The sequence below is a fragment of the Eptesicus fuscus genome, chromosome 9 (genome assembly GCF_027574615.1).
Source record: "Eptesicus fuscus isolate TK198812 chromosome 9, DD_ASM_mEF_20220401, whole genome shotgun sequence".
In the NCBI taxonomy this organism is placed as follows: domain Eukaryota; kingdom Metazoa; phylum Chordata; class Mammalia; order Chiroptera; family Vespertilionidae; genus Eptesicus; species Eptesicus fuscus.
In genome coordinates this window covers 17,142,786-17,157,312 of record NC_072481.1, presented here as the reverse complement: position 1 = coordinate 17,157,312, position 14,527 = coordinate 17,142,786, and the positions used below count along the sequence as shown (strand labels likewise).

Genomic DNA, 14,527 nt, shown 5'->3' with positions numbered 1-14,527 from the left:
AGAAGTTGGGCTAACCAGCTGTCCCTGCTCTCTTCTAGCACAACATGCCTTTCTGGAGGATCACAAACCATGGAGACCTAGTGTCCCTCCACCAGGCTTTGGAGCTTGATTTTCTCTAAGAACTGGAATGAAGAGCCTTCCCCATGAGCTGCTTTTCACTCCTGAAAGGAGCCGGAGACTGGAACCAACTGAGGACTCTCTTTCTCCATGGAATGCTGGCGAGAACACAATCAGAACCAACAGCTGCAAGGGATAAAGCTGATTTTTGCTAAGAGTGAGCTGCAGCCCCATGTTCATTCTCATGCAGAAGCAGGACAGTGGATTGAGAGAACAATAGACTCACTGCAGCCACAGTGCTTTTAATTCTTGTGTTTTTTGTTTTGTTAATTTTGTTTCAAAAATGAAGAAGAAAAAACAAAAGGAAATTTTGCGGGCAGAGTTGCACTCTTTGTCCATGACCTGGTTGAGAACTGCTGTTAACTTGTGGTGATAGGATAAATGTGGCAGACTTTTGTTATAACATCTCTTGCAGTCTTTATAAACTCCTTAGCGGTAGAACATATTCCCAGTGAATGTATATGTAATTTTTATAGGTAAGGGTCTGGTCTCTGAAGCAGGTTTTCCCTTCTTTCTTTTCCTAGCAAGAAAGGGATGTGTAAAGTTTCCTTGGAAAATAGTAATTGAAATATCTGAAATACCTCTCTCTGTGTGACAGTAGCACCTCTGTAGTTGCTCCAGTGGTCTGCTTTCTAGGATGGTTTCTCTCCTGTTCTTCCATCTCCTGGTTTGCTGAACTGTGGGGCACTGGATACTGATTAACTTTAGACTCTGGTATTTCCCATCCCAGAAGCCTTAGTCCCCTTTCCAATCCCTCTTTCCCTTTAACCAAATGGCACAATCCTGGGAACTTCTTATCTTAGACAGTAAATGCTAAGCCTTCAGCTTGACTCTGATTCAAATACTATGTCCAGGGGGCTTACCTCTAAACTGAAGAGAAGGGACTAAGGCTTCTTGTGAATTTTCACTTCTTTGGTTCTTGAACCAGGAATATTCCACCTTTTCCTCCTGCAGAGAGGCACTCCTCCCCCAACAGATGCTCACCCTACAGCCTGCCTGCCTTCTTAGTCACCAGTGTAGGCTCCTGTCCCTTTTCTGCCCTGAATTCCTCACAGCCACCTCCGTGCAGCTCTGGCCAATCCCTGGGCTTTGGACCCAATAAGTCAAATTAAGTCTAAGAACAGGCTCATAACTACATTTGGCCAAAACTACCAATGTAGTTGACTTTCTTTGAAGCCCTTAAGCCTACGAAGGGTATTCTGGGTATATTTACCCAGATCTCTGTCTGGAACTGAAGAGATTGCTGTGATCAAAACCCAATTTTCCCATGGTACACCCTTCCTACTTCCCAAATCTCATTCTAAAGTGGAAAACCAGAAGCAAAAATACTCCTGTTTTAAATGAAATTGTTGGGTCCCTACTCCATGCCTGGAAACTTAATCCTGGGCCAAATGCAGGGACATCTCCCAGCCTGGCCTCTGGGAAGATGGATGGGTGCCAGGCACTGGTCTCAGCCTTCTAGCCCAACTGTTTGTGGATGCTCCATCCCTCCAAGACCCGCCTGGGCATCTGCTCGGGCAGGATAAACTTCCCTAGAGCTGCGGACCTTCAGCCTCTCCCAGGCTGCAGAGAGGTGTAGTCTGGAACTCAGTAGGAGGTTTCCTTGACCAACCCCAGCTATACCTGCTTGACCCCAGAGAATGCATATTCATTTCTAGAGATGTTGCAGCACAGAGAGGCCAGACTCCTCCTGAGCCAGGTCATTCATATAGCAGAGAAAGGCTGTTCATACACATTCCTTCAACTGAATGAGAAACAATTCATGGCTCACAATTTTAGGGAACAGGTCTTTGGAGAGGAGCTCAAGTCCGTGCTCATTACTCAGCTGCTGCTTTGGCCTTGTTCCCATTGGTGGGGTGGAGGTGGGGGTTATGTAGTCGAAGGCAGACCTTGCCTTGGTCTGAGTTCAGCACGGTTGCCCAGATGCAGCTCTGCCCTGCTTGGTAGTTGATCCTAGAAAGCTCTACGATGGATCTTTTCTTCCAGGCCCCAAGCCCTCCACCTACCTACCGGCCGTGTAACTTGGTTTCCTGCCCTGGACATAGGCCAGCCGGTTGGTGCTGTGGTTCAGGCTTGTGAGGCCGTGGAGTGGTACCCCCATCATGGACCCAGGTCCACACACAAACCCCTCCCTCTCCCTACCCTTTGGGAGCAGCTCTTTATTCCTAGAATATGACGTGGACCCCTTTTCAATGGTCTTTTCCTTCCTGCCCTGACTGCCTAGCATAGGTCTTTGCAAGGGACCTTGAAATTGACCAAGAGAAGTGAGGAAGCTCAGCAGAGCAGTCTTTGCTCTTTTCTGGTTGTTGCCACACTCACTTAGGGGACAGGCAGAACATGGGACCTGGCTCCTCTTTGCCAAAATGAATTGTCCAGGGAACACAGTGCTCTTCTTTTACCGTGTTTTTCTCCTCCCAGTACAAAGACCTGGAAAGGAAAACAAGTGGGTAGCACCAAGAGCTCTTGGAAGCTGAGGGCCCCGGGACACTGGAGGTCCTTTTGACGAGGGGGGAGCCCTCTTGACTAGAAAGAATCCCCATGAAATTAGCCACGTGATGAATCCTCCCCCAGCTGGGGACTGGGTTCTGTAAGCTGGGTCTGCACGTTTCGTGGTGAGGACTTTTCTAGTAAGGGACCCGGGCTTGTCAAGTGTGTCCTGGGTTTAAGAGGTGGCTTGACTCTCGAATGTAAAACTGACTGTGCCTTAGCATCACCCTGTCCAGTGCCCCTGGGGCAGCTGGTGGTGTCCAGGAGAATGGATTCCTGCTCCAGATTTAGATGCTTTTATTTGGTTTGGGGTGTTCCTATCTTCTGCTCTGCAAGTTGGGAGGGGCCAAAGCTAGTGTCCCAGGAGACTTGTGCCACAGTTTGTTCGCAGTTTACACAAACTCAGCGCTAAAGCTCCCAAGGAGAATCTGACTGGCAAGCCAGCTGCAGCATGTGGAGCGTTTAGATTTCCACTCCCTTGAATGGGTGTTAGTGCTGCTGAAGCACAGGGGAGAGGAGGAGGGACAGCTGTTCTCTCTTCCTGGGAGAGTGATGGTCTGAGCCAAGGGGTGGTGAGCTTGGGGTGTTCCTCTCCTGCAGGAAGGGGCAAGCAGGGCCCCTTTAAGCAAGCTTCTCTTTCTTACCACTAAATTGGTTTCCTTTTCATCCAAAAGTTGGAACTCCCCAGATTTACACTATACAAGCCAAATCTGAATTCTGAGATTCTAAAATATATATGTTCTTACTGATTTTTAGAGAGAGAAGAAGAGAGAGACATCGATCAATCGGCTGCCCTCTGCACACCCCTACTGGGGATCGAGCCCACAACCCAGGCCTATGCCCTGACCAGCACCTCTCGGTGTATGGGAGGATGCTCAACCAACTGAGCCACACTGGCCAGGGCAAATTCTAAAATATCTTAAACCACCAGAGAGAAAATCTAGTTCAGCAGGCCTTGTTTCTCTCCTCTGAGTCAGACAGCTCTAGCAAGCAAGGCTCATTGGCTAGTTCCTAATGCACTGACAGGAGCCATCCCATTAAGGGCGACTTCTCAAAACCTGACCCTCTGGATTACAGATGCCTCACTTAGCAGTAAAAGGCATTGATTGGATTGGATATATTTATGTGACTGCGGGCATTCATGGCTGTAGAGTCTTTGACCATAATGTTATATGTAATGGGAACTATCTTGTAAACTTGAAAAAAATAAAGTTTTTATTTTCTATACAGTTTGCTCCTGTGTCTTTTCTGAATAGGATCAACACAGATGCCCAGCTGGTAGGCACCTAAGTAAGGTTTTATAAAAATCTGAGGAGCTCATTATAAAAATCTGGAGTTCATTAAAAGATACCACCCTTTTAATAATTGTAATTAATTTCACCAAAAAGGTAGAAAAAAATAACCTTTTGGTATAAATAAATGTACATGGGGGGGGAAATAATTTGCAAGTAAAAGTTTGTTAGTTTTTTTTTAACTAACAAAAGTGTTAGTTTTAGCTGATCCTCACCAGAGGATATTTTTCCATTTATTTTTAGAGAGAGAGAGAGAGAGAAACATCCAGGTGAGAGAGACACATTTGTTGCCTCCTGCACATACCCCAACCAGGGCCAGGGATTGAACTTTAAACCCAGGCACATGCCCTTGACCAGAATCGAACCTGCAACCAACCCTTTGGGGCATGAGTTGGAGCTCTAATCACTAAACCAGGACAAGTAAAATGTCAATAAAATATATTAAGCCCAGCTGGCGTGGCTCAGTTGTTGAGCTTCAACCTGTGAACCAGGCGGTCAGGGTTCGATTCCCAGTCAGGGCACATGCCCAGGTTGCGGGCTCCATCCCCAGTAGGGGGCGTGCAGGAGGCGTCCAATCAATGATTCTCTCATCATTGACATTTCTCCCTCCCTCTCTGAAATCAATAAAAGAAAAAAAAGAAAAAAAAATAAAATATATATATATATATGTTGCTTTTTAAAGTTTAGAACTGGTATAAGAGATTTCATTTTCTGTCAAATGTGTTGAAATTTAATTATTAGAGAGTAACTTGCTATGCTGAGCTTAAAACACAAAAGCAATAAAATAGACAAACTGACATCAAACCTTGTTTGATTTAGCCTGATTTCATGTCCCATCAGCTACTTTTTCTCATTTCATTTCTTCAGATTTGGGTCTGTCCATTGTTGGTCTGGAAAAATCAAGAATTCTTTTGCCTTTTATTTCAATGAAGGAAATCAGAATTCAGATCTAGCTTCCAAGTACCATATATGTCAGATTACAAGGGTTTTTTTTCCCAAATTAATCACCTCAGAAAAGATGGGATTGCCATATATTCTAATAATTAAATCTTTTCAACAGGAAGTTGTACATTATGGCCCTGTTGGTTGAAGCATCATCCTGTACACCAAAAGGTTGTGGGTTCGATTCCCAGTCAGGGCAAGTACAGGAGGCAACTGATTGATGTTTTTCTCTTACATCAATGTTTCTCTCTCCATCCCTTCCCTTCTCTCTCTCTCTCCTCTCTCTCTCTCTCTCTCTCTCTCTCTCTCTCTCAAAACAAACAAAATAAAACATCCTCGGGTGAGGATTCAGAAGAAAAAAAGGGGCATGTGTTGGACCATACTGGAGATGAAGCAAACCTGAGTTGCTAGATCCTTGCTTGTAAGCACCAATACTGATTGCTTCTCAAGCCCAAAGAGTAAACACCTTCATCTCCCCCTACGGTAAGTAAAACATCTGCACATTTCTCAACAAACTTTTTTGGTGGCAGACAATTCAGGAGGTTTTTATTCTTCAAATACAGGTTTCTTGACATTTGAAAAAATGATTGATGGGAATTTTCAAAGGAAATTTCTAATGGTGTGTAATGTCACTCATCTTTTTAAAGCTTTTGATTCTGTAAACTTTTTTATAGCTTTACCCGAGAATATTTTTCCATTGATTTTTAGGGAGAGTGGAGGAGAGAGGGAAAGACAAAAACATCGATGTGAGAGAAACACATCAATTGGTGGTCTCCTGCACCAGTCCTGACTGGAATCGAACCTGGGACCCTTCAGTCCACAGGCCGACGCTCTATCCACTGAGCCAAACCGGCTAGGGCGATCCTGTAAACTTTTAAGTGTATATACAAATGAAACTTTTTCTATAGCTTTTTAGGTAGTATCGGTATACATTGTTTGGAGTTAATTGCATACATATTGCCATCATTTGACAACCTAGAGTATAGATGAGAGTTCTGGCAAAAAATTCCTTGTTTCTCCAACCCACAGACCCCCCGAGAGCAGCCAAAGGTTCCACCTCCCTGGCACCACTGCCCACTTCCACGTCCCTTAAGCCACCTCATCACTTACACCCGCCCTGAGCGTCCAGCAAAAAGTCCTTCACCTGGGCTCCCGTATTCACTCCTGGCACTAAAGGTGTTTGTAGCTACTGCCGGGCCCAGCAGCAGAGCACCAGTCAGTCCAGATCTGGGTTCTGGTGCCCACCTGAAGGATCAACCCCACACCGGCTCGCCAGCCCCCGAAACTTAGAAAACAAGGTTGAGACGTCCTGCCTACGCCCAGCCCCCTTCTCCTCTGTCCCAGGGCCCTCACCGATTTTGAGCGGTGGGCTTTGTGTCCCTGACCCCCTTTCCAAGCGGCTTTGAATTCTGCAGGTTTAGTGTAATGACACAACTAGTTTGGAGGGTTTTATAAGGTTTTAATAACCTAATAATACTGTTCAACAAAAGGACACATACGTGTCTCTCACCTGCAGAGACACATAGGCACGCACCTTCTCTTCCTCTCACAATAGGTTCTGAGGTAGAAAGTACACTGTGTAACGTATAAAACACACTCCCTGGGCTGAGCCATGGCCAGACCACAGGTTCACAAGGCCCCTGGTTGAAAGGCAGCCCCTTGAGAGCAGGGGCAGAGGCCGGGCCAGCTGCACGAAGGCCAAGGCCAGCCAATTGGGCATCCATGGCTTCCGGGATAGGGGAGCCAAGGGCTGGGAAAACACCTCCACCCATTATTTGGGTGAAAATACCTACCACTGGGATGCTTTGGGCACCAGATATACTGGTTGGAAGGAAAAGAAAAGGGGCTCTCTTCTGTCCTCTCCAAGTGCTTTGTAGATAATTGAGGCTCTTGGCCCTCCAGGCCGTGGTCCTTCTGGTCTTCTCCTTGAAGCAGGCCTCGGTCTTATTCAACTCTAGTCTCCAGTGCCTGGCAAGATCAGGCATCAAGTGCTTGCCCATAGCAGCATCATTAGCTTATCTTCTCCTGCATTCCAACGATTGATTGCATGGGTCCTTCTGTCCCCTGGCTGGGTCTGAGCCTGCCTCAGAGGACCCCATTTACCTCCCCCGGCCATGGCAAAGCAGCCTCATAGCCTTGGGGGAAAAAATTCCGAGCCAAATGGTCCATGCGCCTGTTCTTAGGCAGCTCATAGTACTCGAGGGAGCGGAGGGCGGGGGTCCCGTCCACCTGGGCAGGCTCCCAGGGGTAGCTGGGGTGCAGCCAGCGGTAGTAGACAAGCCGCAGAACCAGACCCAAAAGGAAGCTGATGCCGCCCACAGGCAGCAACACCTGCAGCGGGATCCCACTGGGCAGCCATGCACTCTGCGTCACCCAGGTGACCACCATGAGAGTGCTGTCACTCAGGAGAAACACCAGGTGGATGGTGGCACGGCCTCGAGTGTGACCCTCAGCCACATTGAACCAGGAGAAATAAAGGATGGTGGCCACCGTGGCCCGGTAGAGCCACTCAGAGTGGGGATCCGGCATAAAATCGGTGCCCTGAAACCAGACCCAGAACAGCAGCACCAGCCACAGGCCCAAGAAGTGCAGAGCCACGTAGCGGGGGAAGAGAGCCGAGAACAGGGCCACAGCCAGGACGCGGGGCCACAGCAGCAGCAGGTTCCACAGGAAGTAGATCACGGAAGAGCCCAGCCCCAGGACAGGCTTGGAGGGGAGGCAGGTGCGCAAGGCCCGGTGGTAGTCAAGCAGGGCCCAGGAGATACCCAGGAAGGACGTGCAGATGCCAACCCCTGCGGAGAGGAAGAGGAAACAGCTGAGCCCTGTGGGCAGCCTGCCTGGCCCTCCCCAGAACTCACGGGTTCTGGGGTCCCCATAACCACCCTGGGGTGGGTATGAGAACCCCCAACGTGTTGAAGGGAAAGCTACATCTGGAGAACATTGTTCTCACAACCAAACACAGGCCTGAGAGTCACTATGGGGTCTGCCCTTCACCACAAAGCTTTACTTTCCCGGTGCTGCCTGAGAGGGTGTGACGCGGACACCCTCATCTGCGCCCCTGGGCCTAGGAGTCTTAAAGAACCCTGCAGCCCTTCCTTTCCCGGAAGAGCCCAACCTCTCTTGGATGTGAAAATCAGCAGCCCCAGTTCCCGCTTTCTTACTCTCAGAAAGGGAAGCTGGAAACCCCATGCGGCGGCAACAGGACTGTGAAGGTGCCCCGCTGTAGGGATGGTACATCCTCACCCCCCCCCCTGCTCACACTGGGCCCTGGTCTCGATTTCCCAAGACTCGAAGTGTACAGGGGGGTCCTCTCCCACCTACTGGTGGTCCACGATGGGCTAGAAGCACCAGGGCCCCCGGAGAGGGAGGGAAGCGTCGCTGGAATGTCTCTAGAACGCTTCCTCCCCTGACTCCTTCCCACCGCGTCCATTCGCCAGATGTTTACTGGGAACCTGTCATGGGCCAGGAACCCAGGCCCAGCCTGGAATCACATCTGTGGTCCTCTCCAACTCCCACGCTCTAGGTCTCAGCAGGGCTGTGTTCCTCCAGCCTGCCCCGCACGCTGCATCCTCTGGCCTGGACAAGCTTTGCTGACGATGTTAGGCCAGGGGCACATGCCCCGTTTCTCCTGGCCTGCTCCTCCTTACCCTGAAGTACCCCTGAGAGCCACACATCCAGATCCGATCCCACCCACTCATATTGAACTAATTATCCATTTCCTTATCTCTCAGCTCCTTCAGGGTAGGAAACAGATTCTGCTCCCCTGTGATTCCCAGGCAGCCCAGTACCTGGCACAAATGTTTGCTAAATAAAAATTTGGGAAAACCCGTCTCTTCACTCGCTCCTCTCCCCCACCCCCCATACACAGACAGTGTAGACTGTATCCGTTCGGCCCTGGTCCTAGACACTCACTGCCCTCAAACGGACAAACAAAAATGTGTGCCCAGTGCATGCTGTGTGTCCCAGGGCAAATCACTCCACCTTTCTGTACCTCTTTCCTCTTGTGCAAAATGGAGATAAACATAGCACCAACCCACAGGGCTTGGTGTGAGCCCTGACAATAAAGCACTCTACACAGTGCCCGGTTACCAGCAGGCACTCGATCGCGATGGCTGCTATTACTGGTCTTTTTTCAATTAATACGCAGACTCAAAGGAGCAGCTGAAAGCGTCCCTGGAGATCAAGTCCAACCCCATCTTGTTCAGCTATGGAACCTGAGGCCAGAGAAGGGAAGACTCTCCAGGTCGCACAGTGAGTGATGGCGGAGGGGAGACTGGTCCCTTGGGAGGCTGTGACATTTACACCTGGGGGGGCCCGGGGGGGGCAGGGCAGGAGGCAGAGAAGGGGCAGCCCTGGACCTGGAATCACCCACAGTTGGAGTCCTTGGGCTCATTACTTCCCTTTCACAGGAGAAAGCCTTCCCAAAGCTCCTCAGTGGTTTATAAGGCCACCGGCTTCTCCCTCTGCAGATTGAACTACCTGCTTTCCACCAGCCCAGCAGGGCAGGGGCTGGTCCTCGATCACTGAGGTGCCGCCACACAGGGACAGGCAGGAAGATGCTCAATAACAACTTGAGTGAAGGTGCCCAACACACACTTCATGGACCAACAAGGTGTCTATTACGTGTCGCACCCTACACACTCCCTCTAACTGTTGTCTTCCAAAGAGCAAAAATGACAATTAAGCTTTGTTCTGCACCGGACACCTGGTATGTGCATCACCTCCCTTGATCCTTCTCCAGTCCTAGGAGGTAGGATGATGTGTCATGTCCATTTTACAGATGAAAACAAACCGATGCTCAGAGAGGTGGAGTCATTGGTCCAGACTCCCACAGCTAGTGTTGGGATGTGACTTTGGAATTGAACCCAGACCTGCCTGACGAAGGATGTGCTCCTTCTCTTCTAAGCCAGTGGTCGGCAAACCGCGGCTCGCGAGCCACATGCGGCTCTTTGGCCCCTTGAGTGTTCTAACGCCACTTCTTCAAAATAGACTCGCCCAGGCCGAAAACCGACCTCTGCGCATGGGCCACGAAGTTTCAATCGCACTGTACGTGCGCGCCCGCACGTGGTATTTTGTGGAAGAGCCACACTCAAGGGGCCAAAGAGCCGCATGTGGCTCGCGAGCCGCGGTTTGCCAACCACTGTTCTAAGCAGTCCTTATGGCAGAGGGAAGCGCTCCTGATCTCTGTGGGAAACTTTCTCGAGCCACAGACGGGGGCGAGCTGCGGCCGGGACGACTACTCACACTGGTAGTACTCGGCCCGGCCACTCTGCAGCACGATGGCCAGCACCAGCGTGAGCTGCGGCGTCTTCTCCAGGAAGGTCTCGAAGAGCCGCAGCATGCTGATGTCCAGGGAGAGGAAGTCGGCGTAGGCCAAGTCGAACTGGGAGGGCGTCTCCTGCTGCCACACCAGCAGCCCCTGCTGCAGCCCTTGCATGCACCTGGGCACATAGGGATGACCCAGGGGCCAGGTTAGTGTCCTGAGGCATTCCTCCTTCCCCTGCTTACCGGGTAGATGCAGGCAGGCTCCAATCCCACATGCTGTGGGACGCTGGGCAAGACAGAGCGTTGGCCTGTGGACTCAAGGGTCCTGGGTTCAATTCTGGTCAAGGACACATGCCCCGGTTGCGGGCTCGATCCCCAGTAGGGGGAGTGCAGGAGGCAGCTGATCAATGATTCTCTCTCATCATTGATGTTTCTATCTCTCTCCCCTTTCCCTTCCTCTCTGAAATCAATAAAAACATATTTTTTTAAAAAAGAAGAAGTGTTGCCGAAACCGGTTTGGCTCAGTGGATAGAGCGTCGGCCTACAGACTCAAGGGTCCCGGGTTCGATTCCGGTCAAGGGCATGTACCTTGGTTGCGGCCACATCCCCAGTGGGGGGTGTGCAAGGGGCAGCTGATCGATGTTTCTAACTCTCTATCCCTCTCTCTTCCTCTCTGTAAAAAAAATCAATAAAATATATTTAAAAAAAAAAAAAGAAGAAGTGTTCTGCCAACACATTAAAAAAACAAAAAAACAATAATTACTGCTGCTCCTGCTGGCCAGGCACTATCCCCAGCTTACCACAAACCTTGTCCCATTTAGGCCTGACAACATCTGTATTTTACAGGTGGGAAAACATGACCAAAGAGCTAATAAGCAGTGGTGTTTGAATATTAACGGCACACAAGAAAACTGCCTAAGGCGACAGTTCTCAAATTTTAGCAAGCCTAAGAATTTCCTAGGATCCTGCGGGGAAGGGGAGCCATTGAGAGCTGCTGAGCACAGGTGAGACAGGTCAGACTGTGCTTTAGGAAGAACTCCCAGGTGTGGCGAGGAGGAAGGGATGGAGGGGCTAAGGCTGGAAGCAGGGGTCTATTTAAGAGGCTGTTGTAACAATCCAGGGAGAAAGGACAAGAGCCTCCGAGTGGTGGGGATGGAGACCGGGGCAGAGTTGAGAGAGGACAGAAGTTGGACAGACGGGCCTGGGTGACCCCCTGGCAGGAGTGGGGAGTGGAAGATGCACCACGGCTTCCACCACCCACAACGGGTCTCAGTGGGTCACTGGGGGGTGAGCCCATTCGCTCACCGCGAATTCCTTCATCGGGCATGTACTGTTACCGCCCCTGGACGGACTTGGCAACACAGGAAGGAAGCAGGCAGGCAGCCCTGGGTCGGGGCTCTCCCTCAGCAGGAGTCCTGCCTCTGGTCCCCTAACACCAAGGCAGGGCCCTGCCTCAGCCTAGTCACAGGCAGACACAGAGATCACTTTCAAAACCAAAGCTCAGTACATTGTCTGCCTCACCCGCAGCCGAAATAGGAGGCGGGAAGATGCATGATACAGTTATGGATTCAGGGCTCACTGAGGCCTGCCAACATGGTGATGTGTGCCTCTTCGTGCCCCCCCTGGAGTTTTACTGATGCCTGTCAGTCCCTTAGGCAAAATGCAACATTCAAGGCCCCTCTCGCCCACTCCTGGACACTCAATGCCGCTTTGTCAGGACAAGAGCTGGAGACTGTAAAAATGGATTCAAGCCCTCGCCGGTTTGGCTCAGTAGACAGAGCATCAACCTGTGAGCCGAAGGGTCCCGGGTTCGATTCTGGTCAAGGGCATGGACCTTGGTTGCAGGTTCCTTCCCTGGGCCCTGGTCGGGGCTCCTGCAGGAGGCAACCAATTGATGTGTTTCTCTCACATCGGTATTTCTCTCTGTCTTTCCCTCTCTCTTCCACTCTCCCTAAAAATCAATGGAAAAATATCCTCGGGTGAGGATTAACAACAACAAAAATGGATTCAAAAGCAGAGCCTGACTCCACCCACCCCATCCCAGCCCAGCCCAACCCAGACCACATCCGGTCCTGACCTTACCTCACGACTCTGACCCCTTGGTGTCAGTTTCCCCCTCTCTAGAGGGCCTTGCCAGCTCTGGAAAGGATGAGTCAGACCCCCTCTCTGCCCTCTCACTTGGTCAGGGTGGGGAGCAGGGGTAGGCGGAGAGGCAATGTTCAGGGAGAATACAACTGGGAAAGAAGGGTGAGAGGCACTCAGGGGGGAGGGAGCAAGCACTGCTCTGGGGGTCAGGGCTGCTGAAACGCTCATGAAGCTAGCTAGCCTAGCTAGCGTTTGCACACAATTGGCAGGTCTCATTTCCTTTCATCCTTACCAAACAGGCATGCATGATGACCATCCTAGCTGGAACAATGAGTAAACTGAGACCCAGAGGAGTCAAGTGTCTTGCCCAAGGCCCCATCCACAGCTAAAAGGAACACTGGTCTGTCCGCTTGCCTCTGCCTCAGGAGCCCAGCTCTCTGTTCTTTCCCTCACTCCTCACAACAGGCCTGCCTGCCAGACCTACCTTTAGATTAATACACACACACACACACACACACACACACACATATATATATACACACACACACATATATATATATATCCTATATAATAAAAAGCTAATATGCTAATTAGACCAAATAGCAGAACAACAGTCAGGACGAAGCCGTGGCTGCGAGGGCAGCCGGGTCCGGGTGCCAGAGGGAAGCCAGTGCTGGCAGCCCGGGGAAGGAAGGCCTACTCTTTCACAAATTTTGTGCATCGGGCCTCTAATATATATATATTGATTTCAGAGAGGAAGGAGAAGGAGAGATAGAAACATCAATAATGAGAGAGAATCATTGATCAGCTGCCTCCTGTATGCCCCCAACGGGGGACCAAGCCAGCATCCAGGACATGAGCCCTTGACGGGAATTGAACCAGGGACCCTTCAGTCCACAGGCTGGCGCTCTATCCACTGAGCAAAACCGGCCAGGGCTACTACCTCTTTTTCATTAACAGGGGAGGAAGCCGAGGCTCAGAAAAGACAGGAATGAGGCCACAGGGGGTAAAGCCAAGACTGGGTCCCAGAGAGGTCTGACTCCAAATGACACCTTTCTTCTCTGGGCCCGTTTCTTTCTTTACCCGTGCCAGGCAGGGAAGGGCTAGGTGAGTTCTGAGGGCTATCAGCCGGGGTTTTGTTGTTGTTGTTTTGTTTTTAAATATATTTTATTAATTTTTTACAGAGGAAGGGAGAGGGAGAGAGTCAGAAACATCGATGAGAGAGAAACTACGATTCAGCTGCCTTCTGCACACTCCCTACTGGGGATGTGCCCCCAACCAAGGTACATGCCCTTGACCGGAATCGAACCTGGGACCCTTCAGTCCGCAGGCCGACGCTCCATCCACGGAGCCAAACCGGTCAGGGCCGGAGTTATTTTTTAAGGAGCTGGAAACTCACTTGTAGGTAAAGGTGCCCACGGGGTACCTCCCCACCCCCTTCCCGTGTCAGGGCGCTCACCGGTAGAGGTAGCCCGGCTGTAGGAGGTACCGCCGGGCCCGGCTCCCCCCTTCCCGAGGGCGGGGCGCTCACCTGTACAGGTAGCCCAGCTGCAGGAGGTGGAGCAGCGCCAGGCAGCGGACTGAGCGCTGAGACGAGTGCAGGCCGGCGGGGTCGGCGCGCAGCCAGACCCAGCTGAAGACCTGATGTGCGACCGAGGCGAGACCCAGCAGCGCCAGCACCAGCGCGGCCCACAGATAGCGCCCGCCGCGCACATACTGGCTCACCGCCCACAGGTCGGCGCCCAGGTGGAGGAGGAAGGCAGAGATGCCCAACACGCCCAGGATCAGGTCCCGGAGGAGGATGGCGCGGAGTGAGCAGGGCATGTCCCGCCGGCCTCTCCCGCTCCTTCCCTCTGGGCTGGGACTCGCCCTCCCGGCCCGGGTCCTAGCGGCCGGAAGGAGGCAGTCACCACCCTCGGAGTCTCCTAGGGCCCGGGCCTCCTGGGCGGGACTTCCCCGCCCCGCCCTGTCCGGGGCGGAGCGAGGCCCGCAGGCCCCGCCCCCAGCCCCGCCCCGCTCGGTGGCGCGGCCGCGGGCGCAGGGATTCCCAGGCGCGCAGGCGGCGGGCGGGCTCGGTGCGCGGCCTTTAGTTATTCGGCTACTAACCGCCTTGTGTTTGTAGGTGAGGCTCCGGTGGGCCCAGGACGGCGAAAATGGCCCGGAGGTGAGCACCCAGGCTAGAACGGCGACCTCGCACTTTGCATCGTAGCGAAACAAAACAGAGAGGCCCATTTTGATCCCAGAGGGCGGGACTTGGTGAACTAAAAGAGTTCGGGCCGTGTGCGGGGAGACCAAGGACCCAGGGTCAACCAGGCGCACCGTCCTAGCGGCTCGTTTTA

At 51.8% G+C, this 14,527-nt stretch overlaps 2 protein-coding genes across 4 annotated transcripts in view; one reads left to right on the top strand and one right to left on the bottom strand.

Annotated features, from left to right (window-relative positions):
* Window positions 1-3,831, top strand: part of EYA3 (EYA transcriptional coactivator and phosphatase 3) — a 96,233-nt gene extending 92,402 nt beyond the window's left edge. For all 3 annotated transcript variants that reach the window (XM_008147995.3, XM_028155205.2, XM_054721289.1), the window contains one exon: window positions 39-3,831. In XM_008147995.3, coding sequence (XP_008146217.1) covers window positions 39-119 — 81 coding nt within the window. In that variant the 3' untranslated portion in view covers window positions 120-3,831. The remainder of the gene's footprint in view (window positions 1-38) is intronic.
* A 2,455-nt stretch (window positions 3,832-6,286) lies between these two features.
* XKR8 (XK related 8) lies at window positions 6,287-14,124 on the bottom strand. Its single transcript, XM_008147998.3, has 3 exons — window positions 13,720-14,124; window positions 10,083-10,279; window positions 6,287-7,630 (listed from the first exon to the last, which is right to left on the bottom strand). Exons 1-3 carry the CDS (start codon window positions 14,010-14,012, stop codon window positions 6,924-6,926), a joined length of 1,197 nt encoding a protein of 398 aa, XP_008146220.1. The 5' UTR covers window positions 14,013-14,124; the 3' UTR covers window positions 6,287-6,923.
* Window positions 14,125-14,527: the final 403 nt, after the last annotated feature.

What these genes read in the sequence shown, in the direction of transcription:
- XKR8 (XM_008147998.3), bottom strand. Translation starts at nt 14,012, where the DNA reads ATGCCCTGCTCACTCCGCGCCATCCTCCTCCGGGACCTGATCCTGGGC. An exon ending in CAGCTGGGCTACCTGTACAG is followed by an intron (nt 10,280 to 13,719) that starts GTGAGCGCCCCG and finishes CTATGTGCCCAG; the next exon opens with GTGCATGCAAGGGCTGCAGC. An exon ending in CCGGGCCGAGTACTACCAGT is followed by an intron (nt 7,631 to 10,082) that starts GTGAGTAGTCGT and finishes TCCTCTCCGCAG; the next exon opens with GGGTTGGCATCTGCACGTCC.